The sequence below is a fragment of the Aotus nancymaae genome, unplaced genomic scaffold (assembly GCF_030222135.1).
Source record: "Aotus nancymaae isolate 86718 unplaced genomic scaffold, 86718_ANA_hifiasm-v0.15.2.pri h1tg000010l, whole genome shotgun sequence".
Taxonomy (NCBI): Eukaryota; Metazoa; Chordata; class Mammalia; order Primates; family Aotidae; genus Aotus; species Aotus nancymaae.
This window is the reverse complement of record NW_026988421.1, coordinates 33210760-33228973: the sequence shown is the minus strand read 5'-3', so window position 1 is coordinate 33228973 and position 18214 is coordinate 33210760. Positions and strand designations below refer to the sequence as shown.

The 18214-nt window shown below is 45.7% G+C and overlaps 1 protein-coding gene across 4 annotated transcripts in view; it reads right to left on the bottom strand.

Annotated features, from left to right (window-relative positions):
• The window catches only part of ARHGAP19 (Rho GTPase activating protein 19), an 86579-nt gene extending 85604 nt beyond the window's left edge, over positions 1 to 975 (bottom strand). For all 4 annotated transcript variants that reach the window (XM_064374019.1, XM_064374022.1, XM_064374020.1 and 1 more), the window contains exon 1: positions 892 to 975. In XM_064374019.1, the coding sequence (XP_064230089.1) occupies positions 892 to 947 (56 nt within the window). In that variant the 5' untranslated portion in view covers positions 948 to 975. The remainder of the gene's footprint in view (positions 1 to 891) is intronic.
• Positions 976 to 18214: the final 17239 nt, after the last annotated feature.

Genomic DNA, 18214 nt, shown 5'->3' with positions numbered 1-18214 from the left:
TCAGCTTCCCAAGATTCTTGGAATCTCCTATTCTGTACAAATGGAACCAAAAGACGCCAAACCGATGTATTTTACTGAGGTACGCTGAGGCAATGTAAATAAATTCAATCTATTGAAGTATACCAAAAAACAACATTGTAATCAACATAGGTCTCAAGGCTAAGACAACACCGGCTGGAAACTCTTTCCTGGAAATACTAAATCTCGGTGTGGCTGTTTAGGAAAGAACACCCTATGGAAATAAAGTCATCATGTCCTGGACTACAGATCCCTCCCCCATCTGCTCCTTAGCTGTTCTGCTAGGAAGAAAAAACTCTATCGAGTAGAGTTGTCATTATCGATTTAGCTCAGTGCTAGCTTTAAATGGATTGTCTTATTCAATCTTGATACTTTGAAACAGGCATCCTCATGCCCCTTTACAGATGAAGAAACTGAAGTCAAGAGAGGTTTAAAAACTGGCCCAAGGACTCAACACAGTTTCTAATTGACACTCAAATCCTTGCTCCGATCTGAATGCGCTAAGTGCCTTGGGGAATAGATGAAGCGATGTGTGTAACCGTGAAGAATTCGCTAAACAGCCCTGGACTTCCGTTTCCTCGCCATCCAGAGGAGTCTCGGCGCCAAGGCGATCAGCGCTGCCACCCCCAGCTTGCAGCCAGCACAGCTGGCGGAGCCCCCCAGGACAACGGCAGGACGGAGCAGGGGACCCGGCTGGAGCCCAGCGCGGAGGCCGGACCCCCGCGCCTCAGCCCCTGCAGGTGCGACCGTGAGAAACGCCATGGGAGAAAGAAACAAAGCCCAAACCGTGCGCCACTGTGACCGAAGGCAAAGGCGGCAGGACGACCAGCTCAAGGCCGCGTTTCCCAGGAAACTGGACCAAACTCAGCTCACCTCCGGCCGGATTCGCCGGCTGGCACCTCCCCTTCACTCAGTGCCTCAGTCGCCATCTTCGTCAGCAAACTTCTTTCACCGCCCCCCCTTAGGTCCCGCCCCCACAGCTTTGGATTGGCTAATATGTTGCCACCTCTTCCAATGTGGCTGGATGACTCGACCGCCCCTCCTCAACCTGAACCGTTTAATATATTATTGGTCTATTCAAATGACTAATCATCATTGGTCGTTCCCAGCCCTGGCGGAAAAAAGGGAGGGGCGGGTAAAACGACCCAGCCCCGAGGCCTGCCGGGAGTTGTAGTTTCTCATTTTGATTAACCCTTCCGATTCCATCGACTTTCAGGTTCAAGTCAGAAATCACCAGCCTACATTCAAATTTTGTCCTGATATGTAAATCTCAGAATTATAGAGCTGTTGACTGTGAAAGTGACTTATCACTTTCTAAAATACAACACTCCATACCTGTATCTTATCATCACACAATATACCCAGATAACAAACCTACCCATGTACCCCCAAATCTAAAATGAAAGTTGAAAATAAATAAATAATTTTTCTTATTTATTTATTTATTTGTATGTTTTGTAGAGACAGGGTTTCACCATGTTGCTCAGGCTGGTCTTGAACTCCTGAGCTCAAGCAATCCTCCCACTTCAGCCTCCCAAAGTGCTGGGATTACAGGCATGAGCCACAGCTCCCAGCTATTAATTAATTAATAAATTTAAGGCAAGGCATTCTCTGTCTTAACCCAGAGAGAAATTCCTCAAGATCAGACAGGGAGTGGCAACCTAGAAGTACTTCCTTTTAAATGTGAAATATGTGCAGTAGAGTTTAGTGAAAGGAGTAGAAACCCTGTCTCTACTCAAAATACAAAAATTAGCAGGGCGTGGTGATACACGCCTGTAGTTCCAGCTACTCAGGAGGCTGAGGCAGAAGAATCGCTTGAAACCGGGAGGCAGAGGTTGCAACGAGACAAGCCAGCTACTGCTGACGCAAGAGAATTGCTTGAGTCCAGTTCTGTGCTGCAATGCACTGTGCCTATGGGGTGTCTGCACTAAGTGTGGCATCAACGTGGTGACCTCCCAGGAGTGGGGGCCACCAGAATGCCTAAGGAGAAGTGATACAGCCTAGGTTGGAAGCAGAGTATATCAAAAACCCTATGCTGGCCAGGCATGGTGGCTCACAAGACCAGCCTGACCAACATGGTGAAACCCCATCTCTACTGAAAATAGAAAAAAATTAGCCAGATGTGGTGGTAGACACCTGTAATCCCAGCTGCTCAGGAGGCTGAGGCAGAGGCAGAGGTTGCAGTGAGCTGAGATCATGCCACTGCACTCCAGCCTGGGCGACAGAGTGAGACCCGGTCTCAACAGAAACAGGAAAAAAAAAAAAACCTATGATGATCAGTAATGGAATTGTGCCTGTTAATAGCCACTGCACTCCAGCCTGGGCAACACAGTAAGACCCTGTCTCTAAAATAAATAAGGAAATAAAAGAATGCTAAACTCCCTTCTCAGATAACACCTGGCTTATCTCCGTGGCTATGTGATAAGGACCATACATTACATCATGGTTACAGTTTAATCAATTACTCGAGAGAGAAAAGTGTTTCTCTTCAAAACCAACTGTTCTGCTGTGACTTCTGATTAAAAGCAAATATCATTTCTGATTAAAAGCAAATATCATTGCTGAGTGCTATAAAAACACAAACTCAGCTGACAAGCCTGCACACCTTTGTTTCCGCAAGGGTATCATGACTTCTCTGAAGTCTTCCTTACTCTATTTAGATACAGATTGTCAGCCTGGTGATAAATGTGTTCAGCAGGAATTCAAGACAGTTCAGAAAGTCATCTTGTTTTCAACAGTCTAGTTGAACAAAAGGTCACAGAAAGGTGGCCCCAGCCCTCAAGCAGTTTACAATAGACTCAGGAAGACAAAATGAACACATATAAGTCACACACCACAGAAGATAATTTAGAATTATGGGGCTTGGGTGGGGGCTAAATATCAAAGCGAGGAACAGACTCCTAGGAATTCAGAAATTTGGAGAAGGGAAGAGGCCAGGACTGTCAGGAGGGTTTAGGAGCAAACCCATGGACTTGAGTCTGCCATGAATGTCACTACAAATCCATCTACCTACCCCACAATACTGCAAGCTTTGGGGGCAGAAGTGGTGTTCTAATCATCTTTGTTTTTTCAGGCCCTCGCCTCCATGGCAGGGAAAAAGGGAGGGAGGAAAGCTGGGAAGGAAGATCTGCCCCTGACCACCACACCCAGCTAATTTTTGTATTTTTAGTAGAGACAGGATTTTACCATGTTGGTCAGGCTGGTCCCGAACTCCTGACCTCAAGTGATCAGTCTGCCTCAGCCTCCCAATGTCCTGGGATTACAGGTGTCAGCCACCACGCTGGGCCTAAAGCAGGACATTTGGATGCCCACATCAAAATACAAAAGCATCATGTGCACAACGAGCATTTCTGAGCCTTGCACCAGTTTCAAATCTTGTTAGGGATGGGGTGAGGGTACCTACTGATATCTTAAAAAATGAAAATCTAGGCTGGGCGCAGTGGCTCACATCTGTAATCTCAGGACTTTGGGAAGCCGAGGCAAACAGATCACATGAGGTTGAGAGTTTGAGACCAGCCTGACCAACATGGAGAAACCCCATCTCTACTAAAAATACAAAATTAGCCGGGTGTGGTAACACATGCCAGTAATCCCAGCTACTCAAGAGGCTGAGGCAGGAGAATCACTTGAGCCCGGGAGGCAGAGGTTGTGGTGAGCTGAGATCACACCATTGCCCTCCAGCCTGGGCAACAAGAGCTCTTCTTTTCATATTGTTTAATTACACAAGTAATACAGAAAGATATTTTTATTGTTAAAAAAAATTCAAATAATATGGATAAAAATTTACCCTTGTCTACATTCTAGTCCCTCCTCTAAGAAACCACTATTTTCAGTTTTATACGTGTCCTTCCAGATCTTTTTCTATATGATATATTAATTCAACAAAGATTTATGGAGTGTCTACTATACACCATGCACTGTTCTAGGCCTGGGAATATAGGTATAAACAAAAAAAGGTTGTTTTTTTTTTAGCATTTCACTATAATGGTAGCACGCATATCCATAGAGAAATACATAATTTTGGCCAGGTGCAGTGGCTCATGCCTGTAATCCAGCACTTTGGGAGGCCAAGGCAGGCAGATCACGTGAGGTCAGGAGTTCAAGATCAACCTGGCCAACGTGACAAAACCCCGTCTCTACTAAAAATACAAAAATTAGCCTGCATGATGGCACACACACGTAATCCCATCTACTCAGGAAGCTGAAGCAGGGAGAATCACTTGACCCAGGAGGCGGAGGTTGCCGTGAACTGAGATCGCACCATTTCACTCCAGCCTGGGCATCAGAAAGAGACTCCATCTCAAAAAAAAAAGAAGACATACATAACTTTGTTTTAATTTTTAAATAAAGAATGATATACTATACTGTCCTTACATGCGTATTATGGATATTTTTCCACATCCATATCCAGAGTTCTGCCATTACTCTTTTGAACTGCTGCATGATATTCCACATTATAGATGTTTCTGTGTTTATTTAAACCATCCTCTCTAACTGAACAATTATGTACATGTCAGGTAGAGTTGCAAGCACTGAAAACAAACATGGCTAATAGAAACAGAAACTAGATTTGTTGGAAGGAAACTAGGCTGAAGAACTGACAGGAAGAAAAGGGGCTAGAGAGCAGGAAACCCAGCTGAGGTCACGCCATCCAGAGCTGTCCACTGCAGCAGGCTCCCCTCCACCAACTGCCCATTTATCCTGGGGGTTTGTCACTCCCTGGAAAGACAGAGTCTTGAGTGAGAACATCTGGCAAGCCAAGCCTAAGTCTCTCATGCCTCCACTGTCTGCTAGGAGGAGAGCCTTGCCTCCCAGGAGAATTCTCCCCGTGGAGAAACCCCCAGAAACGGGAATAATGAAGGGACACGTTTCCTACAAATCATTCTCAATGTTTTGTTTCTCAGGTCTCTTTAAGTGCACAACCACCTGTTTATTCAGGACTGGGGCAAACTTAATGCCTCATGGGTGGATCACCTGAGGTCAAGAGTTCAAGACCAGCTTGGCCAACATGGTGAAACCCCATCTCTACTAAAACTACAAAATATTAGCCATGAGTGGTGGTGGGCGCCTGTAATCCCAGCTACTCAGGAGGCTGAGGCAGGAGAATCATTTGAACCTAGGAGGCGGAGGTTCCAGTGAGTTGAGATCATGCCATTGCACTCCAGCCTGGGCAACAAGAGTGAACCTCTATCTCAAAAAAAAAAAGAGGAAGAGATACCTGAGCTAGCACACTCAGCCCCCTTACCATGTAATGCCATCTTTGGACTCTTACCATTTTGGGACTCTTCACAGAGTCTCCATCAGCAAGAAGTCTGTCAACCAGACGCAGTCCCTTGACCTTGAACTTCTCAGCCTCTATAATTGTAAGAAATAAATTTATTTTCTTTATAAATTATCCAGTTTCAGGTACTCTGTTATAAGCAACAGATAATGAAGTAAGACACTAGCCCAGGCCCCAGGTCAGAAGGCCACAAGGGCTGGCGTAAGTTTCAAAGCAGTAACACGTGTGATGGTCAAGAGCAGGCCAGTACATTGTGAGCCCACTGAGTTGGGTGTTATCTCCATGGTCATGTGAACTGATACATGGACAGATCCCTTTTTCCTCCACTCCATTCTCATGGAGCTTGTTTTGGTATGAAGATAAATTTTGCATATAAAGTCTCTATAGTGACTAGGAAGTAGGATGAAGGTCAGAAGGCACTAAGGCTTCCCCTACCTTTCTGTCCTCTAGATATGGAGGCTTCAGAGTCAGCTTCAAAGACTCCCCCACTCAAAATCAGAAAGTAAGGCCAGGTACCGTGGCCCACACCTGCAATCCCAGCACTTTGGGAGGCTGAGGCAGGTGGATCATTTGAGCTCAGGAGTTGAGGACCAGCCTGGGCAACTTGGCGAATCCTGTCTCTACAAAAAATACTTTTTTTTTTTTTTTTTGAGACAAAGTCTCACTCTGTCGCCCAGGGTGGAGTGCAACGGCATGATCTTGGCTCACTGCAACCTGTGTTCCACCTCCTGGGTTCAAGCAATTCTCGTGCCTCAGCCTCCCAAATACCTCAGGCAATCCCTGAGCTCAGGTCTCCTGAAATGGTAGGATTACAGGCATGAATCACCGGGCCAGCCTCATTTTTGTAATTTTAATGGCGGTGGGATTTCACCATGTTGGCCAGGGTGGTCTCAAACTCCTGACCTCAGGTGATCTGCCCACCTCAGCCTCCTAAAGTGCTGGAAGTACAGGAGTGAGTCACCACATTCAGCCAAAAAAATACAAAAATTAGCTGGGTGCTGTGGTTTGTGCTTGTAGTCTCAGCTACTCTCAAGTCTGAGGCAGGAGAATCTCTTGAGCCCCGGAGGCAGAGCTTACAGTGAGCTGAAATGGCACCACTGCACTCCAGCCTGGGCGACAGGAGTGAAAACCTGTCTTTAAAAATATATATATACATATATATACACACACACACACACATATATATATACACACACACACATATATATCAGAAAGTAAAGGAAATTGTCCTTTAGCCTCTCAGACTTACACATCTCCATCCAGGGATCTACAGTTGTTCCCAGCCATAGGACTTATCTTTTTTCAGAGTTATCGAAAGAGACAGCTGCTTTTGTTCATTCGTTTACACTTTAGTGTGAATTAAATATAAAACTACCTTTTCTGAAATATGTGAATTTATTTATTTATTTATTTATTTTGAGATGGAGTCTCACTCTGTCACCTAGGCTGAAGTGCAGTAACACAATTGTGGCTCACTGCAACCTCCACCTCCCGAGCTCAAGTGATCCTCCTGCCTCAGCCTCTTGAGTAGCTGGGATTATAGGTGCCTGCCACAATGCCTGGCTAATTTTTATATTTTTGGTAGAGATGGGGTTTCACCATGTTGGTCAGGCTCAAACTCCTGACCTCAGGGGATCCACCCGCCTCAACCTCTCAAAGTGTTAGGATTACAGGCATGAGCTACCATGCCTGGCCTGGAGTAAGGACCACCTCCAATTGTGAAAGAAAATGCTTGTTGCCCAGTTAACATAATTCCACATAATCATTTAGATTAGAAAACCTAAACAACTTCTGGAGAACTCAAGAATTGTGTTCCAGGCTGCCGTTTTACATTTGCTGCATTTCTAGATGTGTTTATATGATTGCTTGAGTAGCGTTGTCTTCCCCACTGGAGTGGAGCTTCATGACTTAAGAATCTTTTTTAAGGCTAGTTGAGTAACATATTTGGCTTTGCTTAGCCAATTATTTGTTGAATGAATAAAGGAACATATGAGTCAAATCAAAGATTTAATAGAAACAATGAAGTTATTTAGGCCTTTTTTTGATAGAGATGGGGTTTCGCCATGGAAAAAACACATCCTGCCTATATCGGACAGGATTTTGTTTTGATGCACACAGCATCTCTGTAGGTGCTCTCTGCTTCCCTATCCTCAGTCCATGTATTTTGGGTGGCACTGATCCCATTTCTGGCTAAGGGGTGGGCAAGTGACACAGGCCTGGCAAATCAGAGGAACCTAATCTCTAGATTCATGGATCTGACAGTCTAGACCAGCCCAAGTCACTATAGAAGGAGGTACGTGATAAGGGCTCACTTGGAGGAACTAAAGCGAGTGGGAGGAAGAAGAGTGGGAGGAGCCACTGACTTGCGGTGAGAGTAGAGACAGCTGGGTGGAGGAGGTTTGTAGCTGGACTAAGATTTAGATGAATGGAATTAAGGGAGGACATTACACAAAGAGCAGGACCAAACATGGGGAGATAGGAACATGTAAGATGCTTTTGAAAGCTGGCAAGGGCCCAGTTGACAGGAGCAAAGGTTTATGTGGGGGTGGAGGACAAGATCAAGTTGGAAGAGTGGACCAGGGCCAGGCCCCTGAGAGTTCTGGACACTGTGTTAAGGAGTGGAAGAGTTTACCCCGGGGGCAATGTGGACCTGTTCAGAGTGGAGACCGTGGGTAACCTGAGCAGGGTTGGGCATTAGGAAGCTGATCTGTCAGAAGAGTGGATTAAAGGGAAAGAGGCCAGGGCTCTGATACAAGATGCATGAGCCTGGCCAAAAAAACATTAAGGGCATCGGCAATGGGACCGAAATAGAACGACCAGCTGAGGCACCGAAGAAAGAATCAGCCCGCCTTGAGGAGCATAATAAGGCAGAGCTAAAGGACCAGATTCCAGAGGCTGGGTTATGCTTTGGTTTGAGAAGGGCAGGCTTTGTCATTGATCAAAACTGAGTTTGAATCCTAGCTCTGGCACCAGAAGTTTGTGTAATCCTGGGCAAGTTATTTCTGGGTCTTGGTTTTCTAATCCATGAAAAGGAATAATAATACCAAATTCAGAGGTTTTTGGAAGACTAAATGAAATAATACGCTTAAAGCAACTTTCAGGGTACCAGGAATAAAATAAATATCCAACGTAGCTAATGGGTACAAAGTTTCTTTTGGGAGTGATGCAAATGTTCTAAAATTAGATTATGGTGATGGTTACACAACTCTGTAAATATCTAAAAACTGGCTGGGTGTGGTGGCTCACGCCTGTAATCCCAGCACTGTGAGAGGATCAGGTGGGCAGATCACGAGGTCAAGAGATCAAGATCATCCTAGCAAACATAGTGAAACCCATCTCTACTAAAAATACAAAAATTAGCTGGGAGTGGTAGTGTTTACCTGTAATCCCAGCTACTTAGGAGGCTGAGGCGGGAGGATCATTTGAACCCGGGAGGCAGAGGTTGCAATGAGCCAAGATCGAACAACTGTACTATCCTTTTTTTTTAAGACGGAGTCTCACTCTGTTGCCCAGGCTGGAGTGCAGTGGTGAAATCTTGGCTCACTGCAACCTCCGCCTCCCAGGTTCAAGTGATTCTCCCATCTCAGCCTCCTGAGTAGCTAGGACTACAGGTGAGCACCACCACGCCCAGCTAATTTTTGTATTTAAAAAAAAAATTTTTTTCTTGAGACGGAGTCTTGCTCTGTCACCCAGGCTGGAGTGCAGTGGCACAATCTCACCTCACTGCAATCTCCGCCCCCCAGGTTCAAGCAATTCTCCTGCCTCAGCCTCCTGAGCAGCTGGGATTACAGGTGCCCATCACCACTTACAGCTATTTTTTTGCATTTTTAGTAGAGACGGGTTTCACCATGTTGGTCAGGCTGGTCTTGAACTCCTGACCTCATGATTCGTCCAACTCAGTCTCCCAAAGTGCTGGGATTACAGGCGTGAGCCACTGAGCCTGGTAAAAAAAAAAAAAAAAAAAAAAATGTATTTTTAAAAACAAACAAACAGGGCCAGGTACGGTGGCTGATATCTGTAATCTCAGCACTTTGAGAGGCCAAGACGGGCGGATCATCTGAGGTAAAGCGTTCAAGACCAGCCTAGCCAATATGATGAAACCGTGACTCTACTAAAAATACAAAAAGTTAGCTGGCGTGGTGGTGCACCTGTGGGAGAATGGCTTGAACCTGGGAGGCAGAGGTTGCAGTGAGCTGAGATCAGGCCACTGCAGCCCAGCCTGGGCAACAAGAGCAAAACCTCTGTCTCAAAAAAAAACATCCAGAGGTAGGCAGTCCAGGATTATGTTTGGGTCTTTCAAAAAACCCAGGCAACAAGATAAAAGAGACACAGGTTTGCCCCTTCCTCACAGGGTGACTTTCTAAAGGTAACACATAATATAGTCCACTTGACTGGGTGCGGTGGCTCATGCCTGTAATCTTAACACTTTGGGAGGCCGAGGTGGGCAGATCACCTGAGGTCGGGAGTTTGAGACCAGCCTTAACAACATGGAAAAACACCATCTCTACTAAAAATACAAAATTAGCTGGGTGTGGTGGCACATGCCTGTAATCCCAGCTACTTGGGAGGCTGAGGCAGGAGAATCACTTGAACCCAGGAGGTGGAGGTTGCAGTGAGCCAAGATCGAGCCATTGCACTCCAACCTGGGTAACAAGAGCGAAACTCCGTCTCAAAACTCTTATATCTCATTGACCAGAACTTAATCACATGGCCCCATCTGTCTGCAAGAGAAGTTGACAAATGGGGCAGCTACAATTTGGGGCTTATTAAGGACAAGAATGGTTATCGAGGCAAACAGCAGTCTCTGCTATATCTACTGCTTATGTAACAATGGAGCGAGGCTATAAATAAACTATCTTTGAAAATACACACAACACATGTAGTATAGTTTACCTTTTTACTTTTGAACCATGTGGCTGCATTATCTACTCAAATAAGTAAAACCAGAATTAAAAAAAAAGACTGCAGCCTAGCAACATGGTGAGACTTTGTCTCTACAAAAACTGCAAAAATTATCAAGGCATAGTGGTGAGTGCCTATAGTCCCAGCTACCAGGGAGGCTGAGGTAGGAGGATCACTGGAGCCTGGGAGGTTGAGGCTGCAGTGAGTCATAATTGAGCCACTGCATTCCAGCCTAGGTGACAAAGTGAGACCTGGTCTGAAAAGAAAAAAAAACCTGAATGATGGTACCCAGCCCGACATGTGTCTCCTGACTTACAGCTCTGTGGATACCACAGCTGTCCCAGGCATCCATATGGGCACTGTGCTTCTGCAGATCTAAGACTGCCTCCTTCAGACACCTACAACCAATCATGCTGCAAGTTTGAACATCTACTTTTCCATTCCCATTGCTAGCCACGTAGCAAGGGTGGCACAGTCCTAGAAATGGGAGCACTAACTGCTTCAGCCTACATGGGGTCAGCCTCACGGTCCCTGAGGCTTGGTCCTAACATGGCCATCTTTTACCTCTGATCAACATACCATGAGGGCTGGGCACAGTGGCTCACACCTACTATCCCAGCACTGTGGGAGGCTGGGCCGAGCAGATAACTTGAGCCCAGGACTTCAAGACCAGACTGGACAACATGACAAAACCCTGTCTCTACAAAAAAATCACAAAAATTAGCCAGGTGGTGCACACCTGTGGTTACAGCTACTTGAAAGGCTAAGGTGGGAGGATCGTTTGAGCACAGGTGGTGGAGGCTACAGTGAGCCATGATTGTGCCACTGCACTCCAGCCTGAGCAACAGAGTGAGACCCTGTCTCAAAAAAATACACACACACACACACACACACACACACACACTCCATTGGAGATTCATTGACCCCTTGTCTTCCCATCTCGTCATTCTTTTGTGGGGGATAGAGACAGGGGTCTCACGATGTTGGCTGGTCTCCAACTCTTGGGCTTAAGTGATAGCCCTGCCTCAGCCTCCCAAAGTGTTGGGATTACTGGGCCGGGCTCAGTTGCTCACACCTGTAGTCCTAGCACTTTGAGAGGCTGAGGCGGGTGGATTGCCTGAGGTCAGAAGTTCAAGACCAGCCTGGCCAACACGGTGAAACCCCGTCTCCACAAAAATACAAAAACTTAGCCAGGCGTGGTGGTGCGTGCCTATAATCCCAGTACTCAGGCGGCTGAGAAAGAAGAATCACTTGAACCTGGCAGGCGGAGGTGTCAGTGAGCCAAGATTGCACCATTGCACTCCAGCCTGGGCAACTGAGAGAGACTCCATCTCAAAAAATAAGAAAGTGTTGGGATTACAGGCATGAGCCCCACGCTCGGCCTCTTCCACTTGATTCCTGTTCTAATGGTAGATCTAGCTGGGCCTATCAGGAACCAACATCCATCACAGAGGTTCTCAATCATTGAGCTGCCAGTCTGAGCTGTAATCACAAAAAATAATTTCATGCTTGACATGTTGCCACATGACGTTCTCCTCATATGTCTGTGTCCAAATTTCCCTCATTTTACAAGGACACCAGTCCCCTTGTTAGGTACCACTCTAATCCAGTATGGCCTCATTTTAGCTTGATGACATCTGCAAAGACGCTATTTTCAAATAAGGTCACATTCACAGGTTCTTGGTAGATAGAAATTTAGAGGAACTACTCAACCCGGTACGCTATTCCAGCCTCCAGCCTCAGAGCTGCATCCCTCTGAACCATCTCCTTAACCTAGAGACCTTTTTCCTTTATGAATGACAAAATATCCTCAGTCAATGCTGTGTTAAAAATAATAATAATAAAAAAAGCCGGGAGCAGTGGCTCATGCCTGTAATCCTAGCACTTTAGGTGGCCGAGGCAAGTGGATCATTTGAGGTTAACAGCTTGAGACCAGCCTGGCCAAGATGGTGAAACCCCATCTCTATTAAAAATACAAAAATGAGGCCGGGCGCGGTGGCTCATGCCTGTAATCCCAGCACTTTGGGAGGCCGAGGCGGGTGGATCACGAGGTCAAGAGATCGAGACCATCCTGGTCAACATGGTGAAACCCCGTCTCTACTAAAAATACAAAAAATTAGCTGGGCACGGTGGCGCGTGCCTATAATCCCAGCTACTCAGGAGGCTGAGGCAGGAGAATTGCCTGAACCCAGGAGGCGGAGGTTGCGGTGAGCCGAGATCGCACCATTGCACTCCAGCCTGGGTAACAAGAGCGAAACTCCGTCTCAAAACAAAACAAAACAAACAAACAAAAATACAAAAATGAGCCAGGCATGGTGGTGGGTGCCTGTAATCCCAGCTACTCAAGAGGCTGAGGCAGGAAAATGGCTTGAAATCCGGAGGTGGAGGTTGCAGTGAGCCCAGACTGCACCAGATAGCAAAACATTCTACACTGCTCTGAAGCAATCTAGTCATTTTAACTACTGGCTTCTAGCCCCAACTGTTCTAGCTCCCACCCCCACTCCCCACTCCCCACTGTCTAACCAGTGGTTTATCTTTCCTGCCCAGTCAGCAGCTTCAAGACATTTTTAACTTTTGCCTGCCATGGCTTCCTCAGCTGCTACTCTACTGAGAGATGTTTATTTCATTTTATTTTTTGAGATGGAGTCTCGCTCTGTCACCCAAACTGGACTTCAGTGGTGCCATCTCAGCTCACTGCAACCTCTGCCCCCTAGGTTCAAGAGATTCTCCTGCCTCAGTCTCCCAAGTAGCTGGGATTACAGGGGCCTGCCACCATGCCTGGCTAATTTTTGTATTCTTTTTTAAGTAGAGATGGGGTTTCACCATGTTTGCCAGGCTGGTCTCAAACTCCTGACCTCAGGTGATCCACCCACCTCAGCCACGCAAAGTGCTGGAATTACAGGTATGAGCCACCACACTTGGCTTATCAAATGATGTTTAATATCTCATCATCTCTTAACACCTCAGTTTGAGTCCCCTAATCCCTCTTTTTTTTTTTTTTTGAGATGGAGTTTCACTCTTTTTGGCCACTCTGGAGTGCAATGGCGCAATCTCGGCTCACTGCAACTTCCACCTCCTGGTTTTAAGCAATTCTCCTGCCTCAGCCTCCCGAGTAGCTGGGATTACAGGTGCTTGCTGCTATGTTTGGCTAATTTTTGTATTTTTAGTAGAGACAGGGTTTTGTCATGTTGACCAAGCTGGCCTTGAACTCCTAACCTCAAGTGATCTGCCTGCCTTGGTCTCTCAAAATGCTGGGGCTACAGGAATGAGCCACAGCGTGCAGCCAAATCCCCTGATCTCTTAAATTCTCTCAGTACAAATCCCTCTTCCCCAGTCCGCTAAGCCTCCCTGTTTGGGAGGCTGGGAGGCATTGAAAGGACTGATAATGAAGCAACCCTGTGTCTGCCCTGCCATTTCCCAGTCCAGTCACTGGAGCCTGCTGCTGGCTTCTCAAGCCGCATTTCCCTACCATCACAAACTTCCCGTCCCTTACAGTTTGAAATCCTCCACAGTAGAGGAGAATGTATTCAATCTGCAGCAGGATCTACCTACATCCTTTTGCTCCTGGAGTGCGAGCCTACACGGTTCTCCTGCTGTGTGCTGGCCAGCCTTGCAGCAGGGTGAACACCTCCTTTCTCTTTTTGTTCCTCCCTTCCTTCCCAACCTTCAGCCCTGAGTCCTTCATGTTCTGGCCAGTCCTAAAGGGTGCCACTAATCAGTTCTACCTTTCTTTCTCTCTCTTTCTTTCTTTTTCTCTCCCTCTTTCTTTCTTTCTCTCTTTTTTCTTCCTTTTCTTTCTTGCCAGTCCTAAAGGGTGCCACTAATCAATAATTTTCTTTTTTCTTTCTTTCTTTCTCACAGGTTCTCACTCTGTAACCCAGGCTGGAATGCAGTGATGTAATCACAGCTCACTGCAGCCTTGACCTGCTAGGCTGAAGTGATCCTCCCAACTCAGTCTCCCAAGTAGCTGGGACTGCAAGTGCATACCACCACGCCTGACTAATTTTTTTCTTTTTTAGAGACAGGTCTCACTATCTCGCTCAGGTTGGTCTTGAACTCCTGAGCTCAAGCAATTGTCTTGCCTCAGCCTTCAAAAGTGCTGGGATTACAGGCATGAACCACTGTGCCCAGCCAATTCCCCCCACCTTTTTTTTGAGATGGAATCTCTCTCTGTCATCCAGGCTGGAGTGTAATGGCATGATCTCGGCTCACTGCAACCTCTGCCTCCCGGATTCAAGTGATTCTCCTGGCTCAGACTCTTGAGTAGCTGGGATTACAGGCACCCGCTGTCATGCTGGGCTAATTTTTGTATTTTTGTAGAGATGGGATTTCACTGTGTCAGCCAGGCTGGTCTCGAACTCCTGACCTCAGGTAATCCACCCACCTCAGCCTCCCAAAGTGCTGGGATTACAGGTGTGAGCCACCACGCCCAGCCCAGTTCCCCCTTTTCTATGGCTTATTGTTTCTAACACTTTATTGTAAAATTTTTCAAACAGCCAACAAAATTGAAAGAATATCCTTTATCCAGCACCTAGATTCTAGCATTTTAAAAATTGAGATATACTTCACATAACATAAACTTCAACATTTTAAAGTGTACACTTCAATCATTTTTAGTACTGTATATTCATTATGTTGTGCAAACAGCAACACTAATTTCAGAACATTTTCCTAACCCCCGCCAAAAAAACTCTTACCTATTAGCAGTTAGTCCTAATTCCCCTCCTCCCATTCCCTGGCAACCACTAATCTACCTTCTGTCTCTATGGCTTTGTCTATTCTGGACGTTTCATATAAATAGAATTACACAATATGTTGCCTTTCCTGTCTGACTTCATTCACTCAGCATAATGTTTTCAGCATTCATTCATTTTGTAGCATGTATCAGTACTTCATTCCTTTTTATGGTGAATAATATTCCATCATATCATATGAGTATACAGCATTTTATTCATCCATTTATCAGCTGATGAACATTTATTTGAGTTGTTTCCACTTTTTGACTACCACAAATAATGCTGCTATCAACATTTGTGTACAAGTTTTTATGTAAACGTATGTTTTCAATTTTCTCAGGTATATAACTAAAAGTAGAATTGATGGGTCATATGGTAAAACATTTTACGATACATGTTTTATCACCTAGCTACCCGTCTAACTAGCCTTCTAATCCATCTATATTAATCCTTCTCACATTTTAGTGTACTTTGCAATAAATCCCAAACATTAGTACACCTCACTCCAAACTCATCAGCATGTCTATTACTAGAATTCAATCTTTCTTTCTTTTCTTTTCTTTTTTTTTTTTTTTTTTGAGCTATAGTCTCACTCTGTCACCCCCAGGCTGGAGTGCAATGACACAGTCTTGGCTCACTGCCACCTCTGCCTCTGACTGCCGGGTTCCAGCGATTCTCCTGCCTCGGCCTCTCAAGTAGCTGGGATAATAGGCATGCTATCCCTAAAAATACTAAGTTTGTATTTTTAGTAGAGACGGGGTTTCTTTTTTTTTTTTTTTTTTTTTTTTTGAGACGGAGTTTCGCTCTTGTTACCCAGGCTGGAATGCAATGGCGCGATCTCGGCTCACCGCAACCTCCGCCTCCTGGGTTCAGGCAATTCTCCTGCCTCAGCCTCCTGAGTAGCTGGGATTACAGGCACGCGCCACCATGCCCAGCTAATTTTTTGTATTTTTAGTAGAGACAGGGTTGCACCATGTTGACCAGGATGGTCTCGATCTCTTGACCTCGTGATCCACCCGCCTCGGCCTCCCAAAGCGCTGGGATTACGGGAGTGAGCCACCGCTCCCGGCAGAGACGGGTTTTCACCATGTTGGTCAGGCTGGTCTCAAACTCCTGTCCTCAGGTGATCAGCCCACCTCAGCCTCCCAGAGTGCTGGGATTACAGACATGAGCCACCACGCCCAGCCAATCTTTCTTTACAAGTTATTCTCTTTATGTAAAATTTACAATTTTTGTTTGTTTCTTTGGTGTGGTTGTTTTTTGGTCTTTGGTTTTTGTTTTTTTTGAGACAGGGTCTCACTCTGTCGCCCAGGCTGGAGTGCAGTGGCACAATCTTGGCTTACAGCAACCTCTGCCTCTTGGGCTCAAGCGATCCTCCTGCCTCAACTGCCCAAGTAGCTGGTACTACAGGTGTGAGCAACCACGCCCAGCTAATTTTTGGGGTTTTTTGTTGGTTTGTTTTTTGAGATGGAGTCTCAATTCTGTCACCCAGGCTGGAATACAATGGTGCTGTCTGGGCTCACTCACTGCAACCTCCACCTCCCAGTTTCAAGCGATTCTCCTGCCTCAGCCTCCCAAGTAGCTGGGATTACAGGTACCCACCACCAAGCTGGGCTAATTTTCTTGTATTTTTAGTAGAGACGAGGTTTCACTATGTTGGCCAGGCTGGATTCAAACTCCTGACCTTAAGTGATCTGCTTGCCTCAGCCTCCCAAAGTGCTAGGATTACAGACATGAGCAACAGTGCCTGACTTAATTTTTGTATTTCTATTTTGGATACTCAGCTAAGAGAAATAAACACATGGGCCCACATCAAGGCCTAGGGAGGTGATCATAGCAGATTTTTTAGTTAAGATGGGGTTTCACCATGTTGCCCAACCTGGTCTTGAACTCCTGAGCTTAAGCTATTCACCTGCCCCAGCCTTCCAAAGTGCTAGGATTACAGATGTGAGCCACTGTGCCTGACCTACAATACATTTTTAAATATACCACTCAATGAGTTTTTTGTTTTGTTTTGTGTTTGAGAAGTCTCGCTCTATTGCCCAGGGTTAAGTATAATGACACATTCTCGGCTCACTGCAACCTCCATCTCCCAGGTTCAAGCTATTCTCATGCTTCAGTCTCCCAAGTAGCTGAGATTACAGGCGTGCACCACCATACCTGGCTAATTTTTATATTTTTAGTAGAGATGGGGTTTCTCCATGTTGGCCAGGCTGGTCTCAAACTCCTGACCTCATGTGATCCGCCCACCTCAGCCTCTCAAAGTGCTGGGATGACAGGCGTGAGCCACCGAGCCCAGTTCACTCAATGAATTTTTTTAACACATACCTAAACCTGTGAAACCCAAATCCAGATATCAAGATTTAGAGCACGTCCACCCTCCTGCAAGTTCCCTCTGTCTCTTCAGTGTCAGCCCTGCCCCTGCTCTATCTTTTCCAAAGGCAACCAGTCTTCTGATTTTTTTCCCCACCGTAAGTTACTTTGCCTGTTCTAGAACTTCATATAAACGGAAACATATGATGTATGCCCATTGTCATCTGGCCTCTTTTCACTTAGCATACTGTTTTTAAGCTTCATTCATGTTACTGCATGCAGCAATATTCAGATCTTTTTGTTGCTGAACTGTATTCTGTCATCATCTTGTGTGAATGTACAATAGGTTGTTTGTCCATTCACCTGTTGATGAACACTTGGACCATTTCATTTTGGCTTTTATGAATAAAACTCCTGTGATATAAGCCGAGATGGTTCCACTGCACTTCAGCCTGGGCAAAAGAGGGAGACCCTGTCTCTTTTTATTTTTTTTAATTTTTTTTTTTTTTTAAGAGGAGGTTTCTTGGACACATCTTTGTAGCAATGTGTAAGAAAAAAATTTTAAAAAGAGGAGCTTTCACCATGTTGGTCAGGCTGGTCTTGAACTCCCGACCTCAGGTGATCCGCCCACCTTGGCCTCCAAAGTGCTTGGATTACAGGCATAAGCCACCACGCCTGGCCTTTAAATTGTTTTAAATTTATTTTATTTTATTTTTTTATAGAGACGGGGTTTCTCCATATTGGTCAGGTTGGTCTCGAACTCCCGACCTCAGGTGATCTGCCTGCCTCAGCCTCCTAAAGTGCTGGGATTACAGGGTTGAGCCACTGCGCCCAGCTGAGGGAGACCCTGTCTCTATTAAAAAAAATCTGCTATGATCACCTCCCTGTAGGCCTTGATGTGGGCCCATGTGTTTATTTCTCTTAGCTAAGTATCCAGGATTAGAACTGTTTTCCAGTACAGGCA